Raw genomic sequence first — 23,328 nt, forward strand, 5'->3', positions numbered from 1 at the left:
CCATAGATGCTGTCTGACATGATGATTTCCAATAAACACCATCATGTAGTTATGAAGGGCCAATTCACTAAAATAGATTGAAAATTACTCAAGGGGTAGTAATGAAAGATATTTTAAAATATATTTTATAAACCACAGCAATTATGTATTCCACTGACAAGCTTAAACTCCATGGGGTGAATCGTACATCTGTGATTAGCTAAGGAAATGAACAATTGCATTAGATCAAAAGAAAACATTGCAACGGTTTTTCTGTTTTCATATTTCAGAATCAGGGCATGACTGGGAAGAGCAGCATTTATTATCTGTGTCTAACTGTCCTCCACACGGTGGTGGCAAGTTGCTGCAGTCACCTGGGTGAAGATATTCCCATAATGCTCTGGATAAGGAGTTCCAGGATTCTGACCTGGTGACCATATTTTCCTATTTTCCTGCATTAATTCCATATTCTTCTTTGCCATGCTCATTTAAGTATCTGTCTTAAATGTTGTTACTGGTTCTGTCTTCACTTTTTCTTCTGGCACCCCATTCTAGATACAAACTACTCTGTGTAAATATTTTACCTTTCAGATCTCATATAATCCTCATCTCTCTCACTTAAGTCTATGCCCTCTAGTTTTAAATGCCCCTACCATTGGAAAAGTGATTAGCTATTTAACCTATCATTATCTAATCTATCATAACGTTGCCTAACCTCACATAATTGTGTGTACCGCTATATCATCTCTCAGCCACCTTCTCGTTGGGTGTAAAAAAAATCTCAGAGCCTATTCAATCTCTCTTGAGGACTCCAGCTCTCATACTTCCTCTATGGATCAACTGGATTAAAACCAAACTGATGGCCTGTATCTGGAATTCCACAAAGGCAGCTGTTGACATTGTTCTCTGTAGCTTTCCAAAATTCACTAGATTTTCAAGGGATCTCAGTGGATTGGAAAGCAGTAAAATTAATATCACTCTTTTAAAGAAAGAAAGGAGAGAAAACTGGGATTTACAGGCTAGTTAGGAGGTGTAGCAAAATATTCCCCTTTATTGATGCTGACTGACCTACTGAGTTCCTTCAGTATTCTGTGTTGCTCTATATAAACTTCAATCTATTTTCAATGCTTTGTCTAACATTGTTGATCTCTCAATGGCCTAGAAAATTTTATCATAAAAAATAATTCTAAATTTTCATAAATTCAACATAATAATATTAATCTTTATTGAAGAAACCACTTAATTTTGAATTATCATAGCCTATCCGAATAGACTTATGTTTTGTGTATGTTGATACAAAGCTAAGACAAGAAACGTCACTGAATATTTTTGCCATCAACTACGGTACTTAGTCAATTCCTTGGTGAGGAGCTTAGGTGAAAGGTTGAGGATTTGTCTATTATTCATTGGTATCTACACTCAGTGGCCACTTCATAAGGTACACCTGTAGACCTGCTCATTAATGCAAATACTTAATCAGCCAATCAAACGGCAGCAACTCAATACATAAAAGGTGCTGACATTCTCAAGAGGTTCATTTGTTGTTCAAGGCAAACATTAGAATGAGAAAGACACGTGATCTAAGTGACTTTGACTATGGAACAATTGTTAGTGCCAGATGGGGTGGTTTGAGTATCTCAGAAACTGTTGATCCCCTGGGATTTTCACACACAGCGATCTCTAGAGTTTACAGAGAATTGTCGAAAAACGAAAAAAAAAACATCCAGTAAGTGGCTGGTCTGTGGACAAAAATGCCTTGTTAATGGGAAAGGTCAGAGGAGAATGGCTAGACTGGCTCAAACTGACAGGAAGGTGACAGTAACTCAAATAACCACACGTTTCTTCTGGTGTGCAGAAGAACATCTCTGAGTGAACAACACATGTAACATTGAGGTGGATGGGTACAGCAGCAGAAGATCATGAACATACACTCGGTGGCCACTTTATTAGTTACAGGAGGTACTTAATAAAGTGGCTACTGTTATATCTTTCTCACAGTACTGATTCCAGTATTCTTAAAAAAACAGTAAGAACAACCCCATTGTAAAACGTGAGAGTTTATCTGTATCCCGATCCCATTATTGCCACTCAATCTTTGCCATTATGATCACTAATGAAAAGATTCATGTCTGATGGACACAGAAGTGGGAAGTGTTCTCACAGTATAGATTTGGTTTGGCTCCAGATATCTCATTAAAATCCCTAGTGAACACTGATTCAAAGTAGAGACCTTTCCGCAATCCTTAAGAGATTACATTATGATGTTTGTCATTCTACATCGTCCATTATTTAATGTAATATGCTGCTTGGCGCAAATCAGGACAATTAGGGGGGGGATCTCATAGAAACATTACAAATGTTAAAAGGCCTGATTAGATATGGCAAAGTTATTTTTCATGGTAGGGGAGTCTAGGACAAGAGGGCATGATGTCAGGATTGAAGGACGTCCATATAGAACAGAGATGCGGAGAAATTACTTTAGTCGGAGGGTGGTAAATCTGTGGAATCTGTTGCCACGAGTGGCTGTGGAGGCCAAGACATTGGGTGTATTTAAGACAGAGGTAGATAGGTTGTTGATTAACCAGAGCATCAAAGGGTATAGGGAGAAGCCAGGGGAGTGGGGATGACTGGAAGAATTGGATCAGCCCAATGGCAGACTCAATGGGCCAAATGGCCTACTTATGCTCCTATATCTTATGGTCTTAATCTCAAGAGCTTGTCTCTTACTTTCATTAATAGCAATCATATAAGGAAGAAAAGTGACCTAACTCACTCATTGCAATATTCCAGGGATTTTTTTATCAATTTATGTATAGCCACATTTTATTTAATTTCTTGAGAGGATTGCTGAATTGTACTGAACTGGAGGTCAGCTACTACTTCCAGTGTTAACAACACCTTGAGCTATCTCTAAATATCACATTAATCTACTAAATATCCTAGAAGTGTTACTGATAAAATTCAAGACTGATTATTTTCAAAATTGGTATCAAAGGTTCCATGAATGATAAGCAAGGATCAATGGCTGTCAGGAAGCCATATGGATGGGTGATGAACTGAACAGTGATGGAGAATGTCTAACCATCACACAGTCGTGATCAAAAACTTCTGCCAAATGACCTTCCAAGTTGCAGTTCTGTTTTGGCAAAAAATCTCAACCCATTTTTCTGGACTAACTTATAGATCCCATTCATAACCATTAAAGTTCCTGTCTTCCAATAACAAGTCCTCTTATTAATTTCTTTTATTTAGAGATACCGTGCAGAATAGGACCTTCCAGCCCAATGAGCCGCATAGCCCAGCAACCCGCTGACTTAACCCTAGCTTAATCACAGGAAAATTTACAATGACCAATTAGCCTATTAATTGGTATGTCTTTGGACTGTAGGAGGAAACTGGAGCATCCAGAAGAAACCCATGTACTCACAGGAAGGAATGTGCAAACTTCTTACAGAGTACACCGGAACTACAATAGGATTGCACTAACTACTACGCTACGGTGATGCTCCAAGCACTTCAGAAAATTCTTACACCAGCACATTTTTCAAATCTGTTGCATTTAACAAAAAGTATTGTGAGAGTCAATCTGGCAGTGATTCTGAATGTGTAATAGCTTTTCACTGTTTCAATTTCTTTGCATTCAGTGTACAATTCCTTAATGGCTTTTTAAAATGCAGATGGCAGCAGTAAAAGCTGGCAAGCTGTTGGGCAATTGCTTGTGTGAAGATGATTGTGGCGAGGCGTAGCTCAAATAACATCTATAAATTTGCTGACGATACAACCATTGTTGGTAGAATCTCAGATGGTGACGAGAGGGCATACAGGAGCGAGATATGCTAACTAGTGGAGTGGTGTCGCAGCAGCAACCTGGCACTCAACGTCAGTAAGACAAAAGAGCTGATTGTGGACTTCAGGAAGGGTAAGACGAAGATACACATACCAATCCTCATAGAGGGATCAGAAGTGGAGAGAGTGAGCAGCTTCAATTTCCTGGGTGTCAAGATCTCTGAGGATATAACCTAGTCCCAACATATCAATGCAGTTACAAAGAAGGCAAGATAGCAGCTGTATTTCATTAGCAGTTTGAAGAGATTTGGTATGTCAACAAAAACACTCATAAACTTCTATAGATGTACTGTGGAGAGCATTCTGACAGGCTGCATCACTGTCTGGTATGGAGGAGCTATTGCACAGGACTGAAAGAAGCTGCAGAGGGTTGTAAATTTAGTCAGCTCCATCCTGGGTACCAGCCTACAATGTACCCAGGACACCCTCAAGGAGCGGTGTCTCAGAAAGGCAGCGTCCATTACTAAGGATCTCCAGCATCCAGGTCATGCCCTTTTCTCGCTGTTAAAACCAGGTAGGAGGTACAGAAGCCAGAAGACACACACTCAGCCATTCAGGAACAGCTTCTTCCCCTCTGTTATCCAATTCCTAAATGGACATTGAACCCATGAACACTACCTCACTTTTTTAATATATGTTATTTCTGTTTTTGCATGATTTTTATATCTATTCAATATATGTATACTGTAATTTATTTATATATTTATTTATTATTATTATTTTCTTCTATATTATGTATTGCATTGAACTGCTGCTGCTAAGTTAACAGATTTCATGACACATGCCGGTGATAATAAACCTGCTTTTGATTCTGATTGATTTATTAACATGTTGCAACTGCTGCAGTGCAAATAAATTTAAACCAATCAATAACTGCTGTAGAAGCAAAAAGACTATCAAGTCACTTACTATGCAAGCCAACCATCTGCAAGTCAAGAAACTTTGATAGTGAAAATTTTGGTACATTCCTAGGGCCTTATTTATATTATATTTCTCACTCTTAACAGAGTAGATGGAGAGATGGTAGAAGTGTTCTGGGAACATTGTGCATTACGGAGCTTGTTTGACTTTCTACCTATTTACATTAATGGATCACAAGTGGGTGGATGCTCTGCCTAATTTTCCTCTCAACACTCCAACCAGATGATTTACACCCAAGTAAACTCAACCATGCAGTAACAAACAGTGTACTGGTACACAATGAGTTGTGAAGTTTATAGTTTCACCTCTCGATACGCATTAGACTTGTGTCTGCAATTTCCCAGACCGTTTGTGTCCATGATTTGCACTTAAGAATACTCAAGCTATCCCAAAAATTTCAAGTACTCTCAGTCCCCTAATAACCAAATAGTACTACCTGCATAACGTCCAAATGGTTTCACACCATTGTGACTATATCAGAATCATACACATGATGACCAAATTGATCCGCGCCCCTGATAACCCAACAAATTTAAGTCTATGATACTTCTGCTTGCTGTGCTCTCATTCCTGGATAATTTGTATCCAGGAAAGACACAAATTAAAGTAATTCAGTACAGACTGGTACAGCTTAAAGCATCAACCATTTGCTGCATGTTGTCAGAGTATTCTGAAAATAGATCACAAGTGACGAAAGTTAGTGGCACTGAAAAAAATGGTGATAGGTAGTAAAATGTGATGACGAAAAATTATCAAGAGCAATGTAGGCTATTGTTTAAGAGGATTTAATATGAACTACTATGGTTTCTTCTTTCTGCAGTGCTTAATCCTTCTTTGAGTCAGATTTCCAAGTCATTTTCAGTTTAAAAATCAATCATGTCATAACAGAGTTAATGGTTGTGGGAGGAAGAAGGGAAAACATATGTTTACTTATAGTATTTTGAATATCCTCAAAGTGGCACACACAATCACCACCAGTATTTTCTTTACCATATAAATACAGTATATTCGAAGACAGCAATTTGTATTTATACACTTAACATAGCATGTGGCAGCATTGAATATCAGTAAACTAAATTGGAACTCAAGGCAGATATTAGCGAAGAATGTGTGTAGAATTAAGTGATTAGGATTGGTGTAAATGGGTGGTTGTCATTCAGTAAGGATTCAGTGGCTTGAAAGGTCTGTTTCTTGTGCTGTACTCAGAATTTAAATCCTTCGCAACTGAATATGTGGCTGCCATTGGTGGAAGGATTGAAATCAAAGATGAGCAAAAGGCTAAAATCTGAGCACCACAGATGTCATGGAGAATTATAAAATGAGAAAATATGGCACAGAAGAGCATGGAAAGATGAGAGGGGTGTGGAGATGATGGGATTGTAAAACTAAGACTTTAGTTTTGAAATTAAGGCATTGACTGACTGTGAGTCAATGTAGACCAATAGACAGAACAAGGTTTTCTGAATGGGGACCGTATTTTCTGAGTTTGGTTTGTGTCCATGAGGTAAACAATGGCAAGTTCCTTTTCCTGCTATTCAACGTATTTCAATGGAGAGCTAGATGCTACTTTTAAGACCTTGACAGATGAAAATTAATCAAGTTGTTGAGAAGGTCACTAATTTGACCTTACCTGATGCTTCATATCTAGGGAAATAGATAGTGGTTCTATTTCTGAACAAAACTACTTCATGGTTTTATTGAAATTTACATTTGAGGGAACTTCAATAAACTTCTACAAATGTCCATTGGAGAGTATATTGACTGGTTGCATCATGGCCTGATCAGGAAGCAGCAATGCCCTTGAACAGAAAAAAGGCAACAGATACAGCCCAGTCTATATTGGTAAAACACTCCCCACTGTTAAGCACACCTGCTAGGAGTGCTGTCGCAGAAAAGCAGCATCCATCATCAGGTATCTCACCACCCAGGGCATGCTCTCTTCTCATAGTAAGGAGATACAGGAACCTCAGGACCCATACCACCAGGTTCAGGAATAGTTATTACCCCTCAACCAACAGGCTCTTGAACCAGAGGGGATTACTTCATTCAACTTCACTGATGTTCCACGATCTGTGGACTCACTTTCAAGGACTGTCATGTTCTTGATATCTAAAGCTTATTGATTTATTGTTGCTAGTTTGTTTTTTTAATTTTTGTATGACACAGTTACAGACATTTTATTTTTTGTTTACACAATTTGTCTTCTTTTGCACATTGGTTGTTTGTCTGTCTTATTGAATGTGATTTTTCATCGACCCTATTGTGTTACTTTGTATTTCCTGTGAATGCCCGCAAAAATAAGAATCTCAGGGTAGTATGTGGTAACACGTTTGTATATGTACTTTGATAATAAATTTACTTTCAACTTTGCATACCAACTGTACATATCAAGAGACCAAATGTGTCACCTACGTTTATAACTCTAAAAGGACGGACATCTACAACAGCCTTCTGACGTTCTTAAAGAGCAATGTTGAGAAGTGAAGCTTTTCTGCTCTTTTGCTGTCTTAGACACTGCACCTTAGCTTCCACTATAGCCGGAGCTCTCTTGAGAAGAGGACAGGAAGTGCTACTGTATGGCAAAAACCCTCTAAGCTTTACTCTATGTACCTTACTAAAATATTCAATCATGAATATTCTGTCCAAGTGTTTCATTAGTAACTGCATAATAATCAAGAAGATCCAACTGCAGTGTTGTGCCTAATACAGCTTATACTAAGTATTATTAGAATAGATACAAAGCTGTATTTAACTCAGTGTCTAGGAAACTCAGTATTATGATATAGGAGAAATCTAGTAAAAGCAAGCAACACAGTGCCATTGCACAGTTTCTTAACAAAGGCCTTTAAAATTGCTGTATGCCATAGTACTTTAGAGATACAACATCAGTTCCTTTTAGTTGGCAGTCAAATAAGCACTAGAAGGTTGTTTATATTCTTATATTGTGACAATCTTTTAATAAACTTATCTCCCAATAATATAGCCCTGAGCATTGCTACAATTTCAAGATGTCCTTTCAACATGCAATGATTCCAATTTTGATATCAAAGTTGCTCAAATTTAATTGATTTGATAAAGCACTTAAATGCATGATCTTCCCCAGACCACAGCACAGAATAAGTTAATATTCTTGCCTGATGAACAATCTTAAATTATTTGCTCAGTTCAAACACTGTGCTCAAAACAAAAGATATTAGAGATTGTTACCTAATATCTTTGTTATCTAATATACAGTATGTTATCACTAAATAACAAAAGAGAGAAAAAAACACAAATGGCTTTAGAATTACAATGTGCTAGGAACATTAAGTAGCACAAGATTGACAAATTAGGAAAAATAAGTAGCACAGGACTGACAAATGAAGCAATCCCGCTGATGCTTGATGCACGAATCAACGTTTTGCTCAACTAATCAGTTAATTCCATGCAGTCCTTTCAGTCTCAGTGGAAACGAGATCTGTGGCTGGACTAAAAGACTAATCAGTTTACTGACTGTGCTTTCACCAAGCATCTGGCAATATTAAGCTATTAATCAACACACAAAAGGATAGCCTAATAGACATTTCCCACAGCACAAAAGGGGCGGCATTATTTCAATGATTTTAACATAGATATCATTTATATTAATAATTAACTAAAACTAAGTTAATTTTACTATTTAGAAACATACAAAGAAATATTTTCTGCTAAACCATTTTAAAACTCAATTACAATAAGTTTAGTAACTTTAAACATTTGCTCTACTCCATTCCTTCTGTTTGTCACACATATCAACATTAAACTTTGCAGTGTTGATGTTTTTGAGTGCTTCCGTTTGCACTAGTTAAGCCTCTATCAGGGGAGATCTGATACAGGTTTATAAGATTATGAGAGGCGTAGATAGATTAGACAGACAGTATCTTTTTCCCAGGATTGGAATGTCTTACACCAGAGGGCATACGTTTAAGGTGAGAGAGGGTAATTTCAAAGGAGATGTGAAGGACAAGTTTTTTTTTACACAGACGGGTGGGTGCCAGGAATACACTGCCGAGGGTGGTGGAAGACGTAGAAACATTGCGGTCTTTTAAGAGACAATTAGAATGTGAGGAAAATGGAAGGACATGGACGTTGTGAAGGCAGAAGAGATTAGTTAGTCAATTGATTACTAATCTAATTAGTTCAGCACCGTAGTGTGGGCCAAAGGGCCTGTTCCTTTACTATACTGTTCTATGTTGCATCATGTTATCATGGTTCCTTGGGAACCAGGCATGACTTGCTGGCATTCTAGTTGAGATTTCTGAGGCTAATAGGGGAGGATTTAACTCTGCCACAGACCCACCTGGGACATGAAGCATTTGAGAGGGAGAATGCTGAATAGCTAGTGTGCTCCTCCGTCCATTTACACAGAACTTCTTTGAGTCCTTTAAGTACCACTCAAGGTTTTCATTGTCACCCTGAATGCTCCTCCTGCGCTCTGAGTGGACAAGGGCCATGCGTTCCTAGAGATCAGTGAGAATGCTGCAATTTCAGGGAGGCTTTGAGGATGTGTTTAAATACTTTTGGACTGGAGTGTCTGTTTTGTGAATCTAGTGTTGGGCAAGTGCACAATGTGGTCCAACCAATGATTGACTGACTGTAATTAGGGCTCAGTGTTAGGATTTTTGGGAATGAATCTATGTCCTGAGCTCACTTGAATTTCCTACGATACTTCTGCATTGAAATATATGCAGCTGAGGACACTAGTCACACCATGCTCAACCTTTTGATTCCTAACTTTGTCTGGGGTCTTAACAACATGTTTCCACAACCTCTTCACTAACTGTTCTGGCTCTCTGGTCCCCATCTCCCTGCAACTCTTGTTTAAACCACACCATACAGCAGTAACAAATCTGCCCACTAGGACATTAGTTCCCCTCCAGTTCAGGTGCAAACAGTCTCTTCCGTACAGGTCCCACCTTCCCTCGAACAGAGTCCAATGATCCAAAAATCTGAAGCCCTTCCTCCTACACCAACTGCTTAGCCAAGTGTTGAACCGTACAATCTTCCTGTTTCTGTCCTCATTAGCACGAGGCACAGGCAGTGATCCTGAGATCACAACCCTGGAGGTCCTGCCCTTCAACTTATCACTTAACTCCCTGAAATCACTTTGCAGGATCTCGTCAATCTTCCTACCTATGTCTTGGGTACCCGCATGGACCATGAACTCTGGCTGTTCACTCTCTCACTTAAGAATGCCAAGGACTCAATCCAAAATGTCCTGGACGCTGGCACAAAGGAAACAACATACCATCTGGCAGTCTCATTCACAGAGCCTTTCTGTTTCCTGAACTAACAAATCCCCGATAACCACCGATCAGCTCTTCCCCACTTCCCTACTGAGTTGGCAGAGCCAGACTCAGTACCAGAAACCAACCGCTGTGACTTTCCTCTGCTATACCTGTTGTTGAAGGGGATGGCCACAGGGGTAATCTGCATTGGTGGCTTAACCCCCCTTTTCCCTTCTTAACTGTCACCCAGTTTCCTGTATTCTGCACCCTGCCCTGGGTGTAACTACCACTCACTATGTCCTACCTATCACCCCCCAGCCTCTAGAATGTTCCAGAGTTCATCCAGTTCCAGGTCCAATTCCTTCACGTGGATTGCTAGAAGCTACAACTGGGTGCACTTTTCGTAGATGTCGTCGTCAGGGATACTGGAGGTCTCCCAGCCTTCCCACATCCCGCAAGAGGAGCATTTCACTATCCTGCCTGGCATCTCTACTGTTCTAACTGAGCGACTATAAACTGTGCAAGTAAAAAAAATCTACCTACAGCTTTTATTATCTTCTCTGACTGAAGCCTTTTCTTGCTGGAGCCTCGAAGAGTTAAATCCTAAAAAATCTCCTCTTTAACTCTGACCACTCCAATGATGGCAGCTCTGTTTGCTCCTGCCTTACTTTAGTTTGTTCTTACCAATCAATCTTGAATGTTGATTGGCTGCTGCTCAAAGCACCAAACTGCCACGAGGTGCTGTCCTTTTGACTCAGTCGGCGAACTTGAGTGAGCTATGTCTTCTAAGGCTTACGATTAGGCAATGATCAAATTTAGAGAAAATTCCATCCTCTCCAGCAGGGGATACTGAATATGGTGTCAGAGAAGGGAGAAACAATAAAGGATGTAAGGGAACTGGTGAGACATATGTCAACTGTGTCAACATGAAAACTGACAGCACATTTTCTAATAATGTTGCCCAAAAGGGTTAAGAATAGATCACCTGAGGACATTATATTCAATGGGAGCAGGAGCTGTAAAATAATTAGTACCATTGATACTTAAGAATAGAATCACAGAGAGAGAAGGTCAACTGAGTGTAAAATTTATCTTTGCTGTTGAGTAGTTTATTAAAATGACTCATGAATCTTTGCCTTTGATTATAAGGTTAAAATTCAAATTCCTGCATATTCAGTGAAATCAAAATTGTGAAGGGAACATGAACCACAGACTGTAACACATTCCTTTTTCAGAAAAGCTTCAGCTGCTAGAGCACAAACCCAGGGCTGATCGAACTAAATGATCTACACACAGGCTCTGCTGTAAATAAGAAAACAACAGTCATATCCTTCACCCCACCCCCTGTAATATGTCAATTGACTCATTTTATGGGCTGGACAAATGACTTTTTAATTCACAACCATATTCAGAAAAATAAAGAAGCTACAACACCTTCCTACAACATTTACAAGCGTTAATTCAAAACAACTGAAAATCTTGTTATGCTAAAGATAATCTATTGATTATAATATACAAGATTCAAAGTATATTTATTATCAAAGAACGTTTAAATTATACAACCTTGAGATTTGTTTGCTTACAAGTAGCCACAAAGCAAGAAACCCAAAAGATCCCAATTAAAGAAAAGGGAACAACACCCGATGCGCGAGAGAAAGGAAAAAAACACAAATTATGTCAACAATTGAAGCAACAACAACATTGCAAGCAAAATTGAAACCTCAGATCCATACCCTGGAGTAGGCCCAAAGCCTCCCTTATCAGTTCATCATATTAGGGGTACCGAGGACAGCAGCCTTCATAGACTTAGCACCATATTCACAGATATATTTAAGACTGTTATTGAAGCTTTCATCCTACCCTTACTAATTTCAATTACCATATTCTAATCAAACATCTCTGTACATTGTTGTTTATTATTAGACACTTATGTGCTTTACATTTCTAGTGATGCCTCCTACAGCTTATATGTATTCATTAGCCCAGATAAAAACTGAACCACAATATACCAGAAACTGTACCATACAGAGACTTAGAAATTACCACCTTTTAATGGTGTTAAAACAGCATTATAGGTTATCATAATGCTGTTTGTAAAAGTCACATAAGGAATAATAGATTAAAATTATTTGCTTCACAGTATTACACAGTGTAATATATGAATCTGTTTCTTTCATGATAGCGCCTCTAGACTTGAAGAGTGGTATCAGGTTTGGTAGATGTCTTATCTAAGACAATGTTCTCGGTTTCCTGTGTCATGTTGCTGCCAGTAACGCCATCACTGAGAGGCAAGACTGGTGGCTGTAATGTGGCCGTCTTGTTGGATACAGTCGACTCTGGTGTGTTCTTAGGTTGAGCATGCAGTATCTGGTCCACATGACATCTCCAGTTCTGATCTCCAACAGTCACTGTGTACACTGAATCCAGTTCTTGTTGCTATCCTACTGGGAGTCCACTTATCTTCTCGGTAATCAAGCGCTAGGACTTTCTGCCCAATCTTGAAGCTCCTTGCTGCTTCACCTGGCAACTGGTTGAACTGTTTCTTCTGTACTTCCCTCTGTAGATCTGACTTCAGGAGCTCTATGCAAGATCTCAGATTCTTGTTCATGAACAGCATTGCAGGAGTTTGATTTGCCGTCGCATGAACAGAGTTCTGATACACGGAAAGGAAGTTGTCCACCTTCCTTTAGAGAAATGACCTCCTTGTCCATTGCTTTAATGGATGTCCACCTTTAGAACTGTGAAGTTAGTTATGGGCTGTAATTGTGAAAGCATATTTATTTGGAATATGTGTTTATGAAAGGGAAATTGTATGTTTTGTACATATACAGTTTTATGTTGCATTAACCTAAAGGTGGAGGAAGTGTAATGTATGGATCTATTTATTTTAGAGCAGTGACCCCCCCCCCTTAGCCCTACGTATTGATCTGTTGTCTGTACATGTGCTGTTGTTTATGCATGTGCATTATCCTCTCTCTCGCTGTGCAAAACTATCTCCCCAGTGCATGTTTTTACTTAATATATATGTAGTTGTGCACAGACACAACACACAGTATCAGTTTCAGCACAACAGTACTCTACTGATCTACAGCAAGTTTTCTGTGGTCACTTCTTTAAACGATATCACACAGTACAAGCTATATCCTTCCCAGCGGGGTTTGCTGCTGAATGAATGGATGCTGCAATGATGGGCAGAGTGGGAGAGTGCTGCCTAGGGGTCAGATGATTTGGGCAGGCTGGTGAAGAACAGTGTCATCAGCTGGAATGTCCTTTGTGCGAGAGAGGCATACAGCCATAGTCTAACACAACATGGAAACGGGTTCTGTAGCCCAACTCAACCATGCCAATCATGATGCCCAACTCATCCATGACAACCACGATGCCCATCTAAGCTACTCCCATTTGCTTACAATTAGCTAACATCAGTCTAAACCAGGGGTTCCCAACCTTTTTTATGCCATGGACCCCTACCATTAACTCAAGAGTCCGTGGTTCCCATTTTGGGGACCCTTGCTCTAAACCTGCTCTAACCTTTGTACCTGCCCCAATATATTCTAAATATCATTATTGTACTGGCCTCAACCACATCCTCTATAGCAGCTTGTTCTGTATACCCACCACCTTCTGTATGAAGAAGTTGCCCTTTTAAATCTTTCCACTCTAACCTCAAAACTATACCCTCTAAGTTTTCCAGCATCTGCAGATTTTCTCTTGTTTGTGATTGGACACTTTAAGTTTTGATTCTTGGGGAAAAGGCTGAGTGCATTCACCCTTTCTTTGCCTGTATGATTATATATACTTCTGTTCGGTCACCCCCTCAGTCATAATCAAGCTTCTGAATGATTATGGGTAATCCATGTTGAACTTAATCATGTTGGACCACCTGCTTGGATTGTCTGTTTCACTGGGTCTTTTACAAATTTCACAACTCCATCATCACAAAAATACTCAGGCAATCAGAACAGATCAAAAGTTGTACACAGAAGATAGAAGAAATAATATAGGATGATCTGACTATCATTACAGAGTCAGTGCCTGGTGTTAGGTGGATTCTTAAGGGGCTGGAAAGGTTGATGAGGTGGGCAAAGATGTCCTTTAAGCCTGCAAAATCAAGATCTGTAGTAACTCATAGAGAGTACAGGAGAAATTTTGTTTCTCTATTGAGGACATTCCAATTCCTACCATCACAGAGAACCCTGTTAAAAGTCTTGGGAAGATGTTTGATACAACACTCAGAGATAAGGTGGCAATAAGAAACACCTGTGGGGAGTTTGAACAACGGTTGCAAGAGGTTGACAGGACTGGCCTTCCAGGGCGGTTTAAGGCATGGATTTACCGCACGGTATACGACCAAGAATCCCCTGGCCACTGCTTCTCTATGAGTTTCCAATTTCCACTGTTGCTGAATTAGAGAGGGTAGTCAGCCGGTTCCTGCAAAGATGGCTGCGTTTACCAAGGAACATCAGCAGCATCGCTCTGTGCGGGAATAACTGTAAACTGAGGCTCCCCCTGAAATCCATTGAGGAAGAGTTCAAGGTTTTGCAAGCAAGAGAGGTGCTGCTGTTCCGGGAATCTTCAGATCCAAAGGTTGCCGGAGCGAGAGTGGTGGTGAGAACTGGAAGAAAGCGGAGAGCAGAAGCCGCAGTGGAAGAAGCTGAGGCACAACTGCGCCACAAAGTGCTGGTGGGGGCAGTCGCCAAGGGAAGAGCTGGACTTGGAAGCCTTGAAGTCCCCCATTTTGACAAAGTACAAGGGAAAGAGTGACGAGAACTGGTCCAGAATGAAGTAAGGGCAGCTGTGGAGGAGGAGAGAGCCAGCAGAGCAGTGGCAATGAAACAGCAAGGAGCCTGGACCAAATGGGAGCAGGTGATCGAGCGAAAGATCACGTGGAACGATCTCTGGAGGGTGGATCCACACCACATCAAGTTCCTTATCCAGGCTGTTTATGACGTCCTTCTTAGCCCATCCAACCTGCACTGCTGGGGCCTTGCAGAACGACCAGCTTGCCCCCTCTGTAAAAGGACCGGTATGCTAGAGCATATTCTGAGCTGCTGTCCCAGAGCTCTTGCCGATGGCCGTTATCGGTGGTGGAATGATCAGGTCCTCCGGACAATTGCTGAGACAATCTGCAGCACCCTTAACATCTGCCAGAAAACAAGCCCTGTCAAGAATACCATCTGCTTTGTCAAAGACGGGGAAAGACTAACAGAACACCAGAAAGCAACCAGGTTGCTCTTCACTGCACAGGACTGGAAGCTAAAAGCAGACCTGGGAAAACAGCTGCAGTTTCCTCCCCACATCACAGAGACTACATCGCGGCCCAACATTGTGTTGTGGTCCGACTCATCAAAGCACATTCTTATGTTTGAGCTTACCGTGCCGTGGGAAGAACGTATGAGGAGGCCTATGAATGGAAAAGAGCCGAGTGTGAAGATCTGAAGAACAACTGCCAAAGAAGAGGCCAGAGAGCAAAGCGTTGGCCTGTGGAGGTTTGGTGTCGTGGCTTTGCAGGCCAGTCACTCTGCAAAGTATACACTGCACTTGGAATCAGAGAGAAGAAGGAGAGCCATTTCTACCACCATAGATGCAGCAGAGAAAGCGTCAAGATGGCTCTGGATAAAGACGCCAGATCCATGGGTTGCTGCTAAGACACAGGCCGGGGTCTGATCAACCCCGGTCGGGTCGCCTGGGCGAGGGTGTATGATGTTGAAAGACCTGAAACACCTGACGAACCCAGGTAACATCACTGATGATGTGCCCTAGCTTAGCATCATGCAGATAGAAAGATAGAAACAGAAAACCTACAGCACAATACAGGCCCTCCAGCCTACAAAGTTGCGCTGGACATATCCCTAACTTAGAAATTACTAGGCTTACCTATAGCCTTCTACTTTTCCAAGCTCCATGTACCTATCCAAAAGACCCTATTGTATTCACCTTCACCACTGTTGCTGGCACCAATGCCACACACTCACTACTCTCTGAGTAAAAAACTTACCCCTGACATCTCCTCTGTACTTACTCCCCAGCACCTTAAACCTGTGTCCTCTTGTGGCAACCAGTTCAGCCCCGGGAAAAAGCCTCTGACTATCCACACGATCAATGCCTCTCATCATCTTATACACCTCTATCAGGTCACCTCTCATCCTCCGTCGCTCTAAGGAGAAAAGACTGAGTTCACTCAACCTGTTTTCATAAGGCATGCTCCCCAATCCAGGCAACATCCTTGTAAATCTCCTCTGCACCCTTTCTATGGCTTCCACATCCTTCCTGTAGTGAGTCGACCAGAACTGAGCACAGTACTCCAAGTGGGGTCTGACCAGGGTCCTATATTGCTGCAATATTACCTCTTGGCTCCTGCAGTTACTCTCCTAAGCTACTCTAGCAGCATCTTCCAGACTCACAACCTCTGTCACCAAATATTACAAGGGCTTCAGATAAAACACCACCACCTGCAGTTTTCACCTCCACCTCTCCATCCATTAAAGTTGAGCACTATCTGGACTTGGAAAAAAAATTGCTCTTCCTTCATCTTCACCTTGAATAATTCTAGCACTTAACAACCAACAGTATGTGGAGTTGTTCACCAGTAGTCTGCAGTGATTCAAGAAGATAATTCACCATTCACCTCCTCAATGGTAACTAACATAAATTCTGGCCTGGATGGTAATGCCCACATCCTTGGACACAGAAGAAAGACTGCAGAGGCTGGAGTGGACTATTGTACAAAAGGTGCTAGTGGAACTCAGCAGATCAGACAGTGTCTGTGGAGGGAAATAAAAAGTGGATGTTTTGGGCCAAGATCTTGGATGGGAAGTGGAATTAAAATGGCTGGCTATGGAGGAATCTGGGGTGTTATGATGGGTGGAGCAAAAATGCTTAAAGAAAAGATCCTCCAATCTGCGTCAGGTCTCATGACGTAGAGGAAACCATACCATGAGCATCTGATGCAATAAGTGATCCAAATGGATTCAAATGTGAAGTGATGCCTCACCTGGAATAATTGGTTAGGGCCTTGAATGGTGGTGATGGTGGAGGTGTAAAGGCAGGTGTAATATTTGGGACCATTGCAGGGATAAGTGCCTGGGGGTGATTGGAAGGGAAGGGTGAGTGGATAAGGGAGTTGCAGAGAGACTGATCCCTGTGGAAAGTGAAGAGCGGAACAGAGGGGGTAGGTGTGCCTGGTGGTGCAATTTATGGAGAATTATGTGTTGGATGCGAAAGCTCACGTAGATGATGACAAGGACTGCTATGCTGGTGGTGGGGAAGGGGTGGAGATAAAATGTAGGGAGATGTGCAAAAAAAGGAGGAGATATGGGTGAAGCAACACACGTCAAAGTTGCTGGTGAACGCAGGAGGCCAGGCAGCATCTCTAGGAAGAGGTACAGTCGACGTTTCAGGCCGAGACCTTTCGTCAGGACTTCGTCAGAGTGAAGGCAGCATAGACAGTGGTGCAGGAGAAACCCCATTTTCTGAAAAAAGGGAACATCTAACATATCCTTGAATCAAAGCCACATCATGAGAAGAGACAGAGTGGAGATGAAGTAACTGAGAAAAGAGAATAGCATCCTTGCAAGTGACAAGGTGGGAAGAGGTGTAGTCAAGGTAACTGTGGGAGTGAGTACATTTGTAAAAGATGTTGGTACATAACTGGAGACAAAGAGTTCAAGGAATGAGAAGGAGGTGTTGGAGATGGACCAAGTAAATTTGAGGGTGGGGTGGAAGTTGATGGTGAAATTGATAAAATTGACCAGCTCTGCTAGGCACTAGAAGCAGCACCAAAAGTGTTTGCCAATGTAATGGAGAAAGAGCTGTGATGTGTTACTGGTGTGGGGTTGGAACACAGACTGTTCCGCATAGCCAACAAAAAGGGAGGCATAGCTGGGCCCATGGCAATACCTTTGCTCTGCAGTAAGTGGGAGGAGCTGAAAGAGATGTTGTTGGGGGGGGTGTAAAAGAGATGTTGTTAAGGGGGGGGGGTGTACCAGTTCTGCCAGATGGAGGAAAGGCCTGATGAAGGATCTTGGGCTAAAATGTTGACTGTTTGTTTCCCTCCACAGATGCAGCCTGACTTACTGTGTTTCTCCAGCACTTTCTAGGGCGATATAAAGATAGGGTCATTAAGTGAGGAAAAGTTTTTCCTCAAATAGCAAACAAAGGAAACGTTGGTGATGTATGTTTTAAGTAATTTAACACATCAATGTTAAATTAATTACAGCATGTTGGCCTTTCATTTGTTGAGTCAATATCGAGAGGTCAGGATCAAGCAGTCTCAATAGAGGATGTCCCATCATTTCTAACATTAAGAGTAAGGCAGTATTTATGAAAAGAATCTGCAATGTCTCTCACCAGGTACATTATGTACAACCTAAATACTTCTAAGAGTTCTCTGACTTCCTAAATCTGGTGCAATTGAATGTGATACTATGAACTTCTGCGAATGGCAAGAACTATTTCCCTCTAATACCCCCAGATTTCATGTGTACCAGAAAGCAGCAGTAAAAAGGTCATTACTATTGCAGACTTACCCACAATGCTTCATGTTTGGAGGTTTATCCATCCTTACTGCTAGCCGTATTTTCAGATCTGAATCTTGGCTATTTTTTGGAGTAACCATCTTGTGCAATTCGGGTGCCTTTGGACTATTGGAAGTCGGGTAAAGAATTACCTGAAAAACAGTGACAAGCTTCATATCAGCAGAATGATAAAAGACACTCACGTCTTCAAGAAGTAAGAAGTTGAGTGCAGAACTGGAGAGTCCCCTTGACATTCCATTCTGATCAGCCCAGCTTCTCTCAGCTGCTGTTGATACCCCCTGCAGCAGATCTGACTTCAAACTACATATTAACATTGCAGCAGCTTCCTATGATGCCCTCAGGTGTAAAAGCCCGTATCAAAAGTGAAAGAAATGTCAATTCCATGGAAAAAGATTTTTAAAAATTAGTTTTATTTGTCACATGTACATCGATAAATTGAAACATACAGTGAAATGTGTCATTTTGCGTTGACCAACACGGTATGAGGATTATGCCTGCAAGTGTCACCATGCTTCCAGTACCAACACAGTATACAGACAGTGGTGGGTATTGAACCCTAATTGGTGATTGCTGGTGCTGTAAAGTGATTTCACTTATCACTATGCTGTCCTAGGGTCTGTGGAAGGTTTTTTGAAAACTGTGATAAGGCAATGTTGCTGTGTTGTTACTGAAAACCAATTGATCCATAGAAATTTGCCACTGTCAAAATAAGATTTGGTGTAAAGTCAAATCAAATCAATCAAATCAAGTTTAATTATCATTCAAACCATACATAGATACAGCTGAATGAGACAGCATTCCTCTGGGATCAAGATGTAAAACATTCAAAATAGCAAGCAAACATTCAAAAATGGCAAGTAACATAATTCAAAATAGCAACCAAAGAAGCATATTCACTCAAAAGAAAAACATAAATATGGTCCAAGACCCTGAGTGACAGTGTCCAGCAATCGATGCTATAGTCTCACAGCAAGTGTACAGATGCACACAATCCAGCCTGTCGTTCCACCGCTCAAACGTGGGAGGGCAGCACCGAAGGGAGAGGCCAGGCCCCAGCCGAGTTCAGATGCCATGCTGTAAACACTTCCATGTCTCTCACCTGGTCTGCAGCAGTAGGCAAGCCTGAGGCTTGAGGCCTACAACCGAGGCTACATAGCTCCCATGTCATCTGTCCCTCCACCAGACAAGGGAATAGGCCTGCTGCAACTTGCATTATCGCTGTCCAACAGAGTCTTGTATATCAAGTGATATGTCTGAGATAATCTCCCACAGTTATACTGCACCAAGTTCGATACATCTGAGTAGCGGGCAACAACACAGTCTGCAGCCAGGTCAGCTCTTCCGAATCCACCAGCTCCTCTGACACACCGGCGGAATCCTCCGATTTTCCAAAGGGCTCCTCAACACCACAGCCAGCTCTCTTCCAACATCCCGGCCCTCTCGCTCTCCAACATCCGACACTAGTCCAGTTACTCTGACCAACGAGCAGCTCACTGATGGAGTAGTACTGTGGTACCTGATATTTTTGGAGTACAATTGTCTTTGAATTGTAAAAACTAAGTTTACAAAGAATAAAAGCACCTTTGATTGGCCCCAGAGAGGAGCTGCATTCATACACTCTGCCATCTTACCAGAAGGGAGAGAAACAGAACCAGAGGTCATGTACGTAGCCTTGGAAGGATTAAATCTGTCCTCTGGAGAAGAAACTAGTTCAGATCAACAAGATTAGAAATGAAGGAAGTACTGAATTTAGTGGAGATTACATTATCACATAAGCATATCTGAATGATATCAAGTGATCACTTGTGTCCTAGGGTACATTATGATTGTGACCAATGGGGTCACTATTGGCTGTCAGGTGAATGTAATGGATGAAAAGACAGAACAAACAATGCAACTTCATTGATTTTATAAAGCTGTCTGGCAAAGTGAACTACAAAGAGATGAAGTCTGCAAAGGAGGATAGACAGAGCAAGAAGAAGACAACTGGTGTACAATGTGAGAAAATGGGGAGAAGAACAGGCAAACAGTATACTTTACAATGGTAAGAAGCTTGTAAATGTTGGTATGAAGGGGATTTTCACATGGCTAGTTCATGAGATCTGAAAGTGAATATGTAGGAACAGCAAGCAATTAGGAAGGCAAATGGTATGCTCACCTTTACTGTAAATGTCTTGCTGTGATCGTACATGGCTTGGGTGAGACTGCATTTTAAGAAATGAATGGCCTCTTTACTAAAAGATCTATTTAGCTTGGAAATTAAAAAAAACAGTGGCAAAGAGTGGAAATGTAGAATGAAAGCAGAAAATGCTGAAAATCCTTGGTAGGTCAGGTTAATCATGTGGAGAGAATTAATGTTCAGGTTGAAGACCTTCATCAGAACTAGGAAAGAGAGATTTGCAGTTTGCTAAACTCTAAGGAATCAGGGGGATTAGAGACATCTCTGGGCTGACAATGGGATACATTTCTAAGAATAGGGTTTCTGGTTAAAGAGTGAATGGGAACTGTTTATTTATTGATTGGGTGCAGAATAGACTCTTCTGGTCCTTCGAGCCACCACACCCAGCAATTCCCCAGTGTAAATTTAGCCTAATCATGGGGCAGTTTACAATGATCAATTAACCTACCAACTGGTATGTAGGTCTTTGGATTATGGGAGGAAACCGGAGCACCCAGAAGAAACATTTGCGGTCATGGGGAGAAGGTACAAACTCCTTACAGTCAGTGGAGGGAATTGAACCCTGGTCACTAGTACCGTAAAGAGACATCCCATTTAGATTCTATTCCATTTAGATGTGGCAATCTACAGACCATATTCTGGGTGCAGCAAACAAAACTTGAAAATGCTGAAAATATTCCGGTCAAGCCAGATCTGTGGGAAGAGACAGAGTCAATAATTTGAGTTGGAGGGTCTTCTGACCTGATGAGTCTTTTCTTTTCTTATTATACCCAGAGTTAGATAAATTCACGAGACTGATTACTACAACGAAGGAGTAGTCCATTAGAGAAAGTACGAGAAAGTGTTAGAATAGGATGTGATTGCATTGAAAAATAAAAGATTCATCAAAGGTTGCAGAGAGATTGTTTCCTCTGGTTAGGTCCAGAAATGAGTGATGGCAAGTTCAGTGGGAGATATGGCAATGAAGATAGTCTGAAGTTGTCTTGAGTTTCTAAAGTGGCACTTGAGTAGCATTGGATAAGGAGTAACAGAATTATCCATTATGACTTCACATTTTCAAGCATACACAAGGACAAGTGAACTGGCTGTTAAAGTGGCTGCTCAGAGTCAGAGAGTGACTCAACATAGAAACCAGCCCATTTAGTCCATTTGGTCTCTGCTGACCATCAATCACACATTTTACACGAATCCCCTTTCTTATTTTCCCCACATTCCCATCATCATCCCCCTCTCCAACAGATTGTATTCCATAACTGCATCCTCGAGGCAATTTGCAGTGGATAATTAACCTCAAAGAAGAGAAAATCTGCAGATGCTGTAAATCTGAGCAACACACACAAAATACTGGAGGAACTCAGCAGTCAAGGCAGCATCTATGGAGAAAAGTACAGTCGGCCCAAAATGTTGTCTGGCCTGGCCTGCTGGGTTCCTTCAGCATCTTTCTTGTATGTGTTGCTTGGATAATTAACCTATCAGTTCGCACATCTTTGAAATATGGGAGGAAATGAGAATGGTCAGAAGAAACTCGTACAGTCACACAGAGAACATGGCAACTCCACACAAACAGCATCTGAGCCAAGGGTTGAAGCCAGGTCTCTGGCATTATGAACCAGCAACTCTATTACTCTGTCATGAGAGGAGATTGCTAGATGGACAGAGAGAAAGTTTCATGGATATATTCAAATCTTTCTTGAAGAAGTGTAACATCTCTGTTGTCTTGTGGGAACATCTGGTCCTCAGTCACTCAAATTTGAGAAGATTTGGGATGGATTTGAGAACATCGAGACTATTCACTGGATGTTCACAAAAGCTTATATAAGTCATAGAAACAGCCATTCAACCTCTCAAGTAGCTCCTGACCTATCTGTTGAAGTGTCTTCTGTCCCCAAACTGGCTCTTCATACAACCTCAGAATCTAAAAAAGGGCATTGGAAGCAAGTAACCTTCGATTCTGTGGACTGACTAAGACCACTCACGCCAAAGCCTGCAACAGTCTTCCAGGCAGAGGAGTGCATTAGGAAGACTGTTTGGTCTGAGTGCAAACATCTGTTCTGTGCATCAATGATCAGGGATTACAGTTACCTGGATAGAATGACAGAGCTGAGATCAATGGCCTTCAATCTGGTTAAAAGGAAATTGTGGTGTTAAAAAACTTGGTTCACGCAGAGTGAATAATGGGGAACTGATGCTATTGGCACAAAGCTAAGATCCGCTAGAGACAAAATGGCCAAAGATAACATGAGATGCTCTTTTACACAATAAGTGGTTAGGACATGGGATGTACTGTCTGATAGGACAATGGTTATTAATAGGAAACTTTGGAAGTGAAATTGGATGAAAACATAGAGGTGAGAAAAGAATGCAACAATGTTAGGAAAAGGACCACATTGCTGGCGAGAAAGAACGACAGACTACAAATCAGTGAATTTGAATGACAGTGGAAACAGACAGACAGACAAATTGTCTTTGTTCTTGCCACGTGCGTAGGGATGGAGACTGCCATTTTGTGAAGACACTTTGTTCTCCTTTTTGCGAGTTTGAAGTGCTTGGCTTGATCAATGTTTCACTTGATCACTTCCAAATAAGAGGTTATTTGTGAGATGTTCTTTGTTTGGATATA

General features: G+C 41.2%; 1 protein-coding gene across 10 annotated transcripts in view; it reads right to left on the reverse strand.

The window, feature by feature from the left end:
- The window catches only part of cadps2 (Ca++-dependent secretion activator 2), a 725,177-nt gene that overhangs the window by 318,851 nt on the left and 382,998 nt on the right, over window positions 1–23,328 (reverse strand). For all 10 annotated transcript variants that reach the window (XM_063058146.1, XM_063058145.1, XM_063058142.1 and 7 more), the window contains exon 8: window positions 18,521–18,660. In XM_063058146.1, coding sequence (XP_062914216.1) covers window positions 18,521–18,660 — 140 coding nt within the window. The remainder of the gene's footprint in view (window positions 1–18,520; window positions 18,661–23,328) is intronic.

Source organism: Mobula hypostoma, chromosome 9 (genome assembly GCF_963921235.1).
Source record: "Mobula hypostoma chromosome 9, sMobHyp1.1, whole genome shotgun sequence".
NCBI classification, from domain to species: domain Eukaryota; kingdom Metazoa; phylum Chordata; class Chondrichthyes; order Myliobatiformes; family Myliobatidae; genus Mobula; species Mobula hypostoma.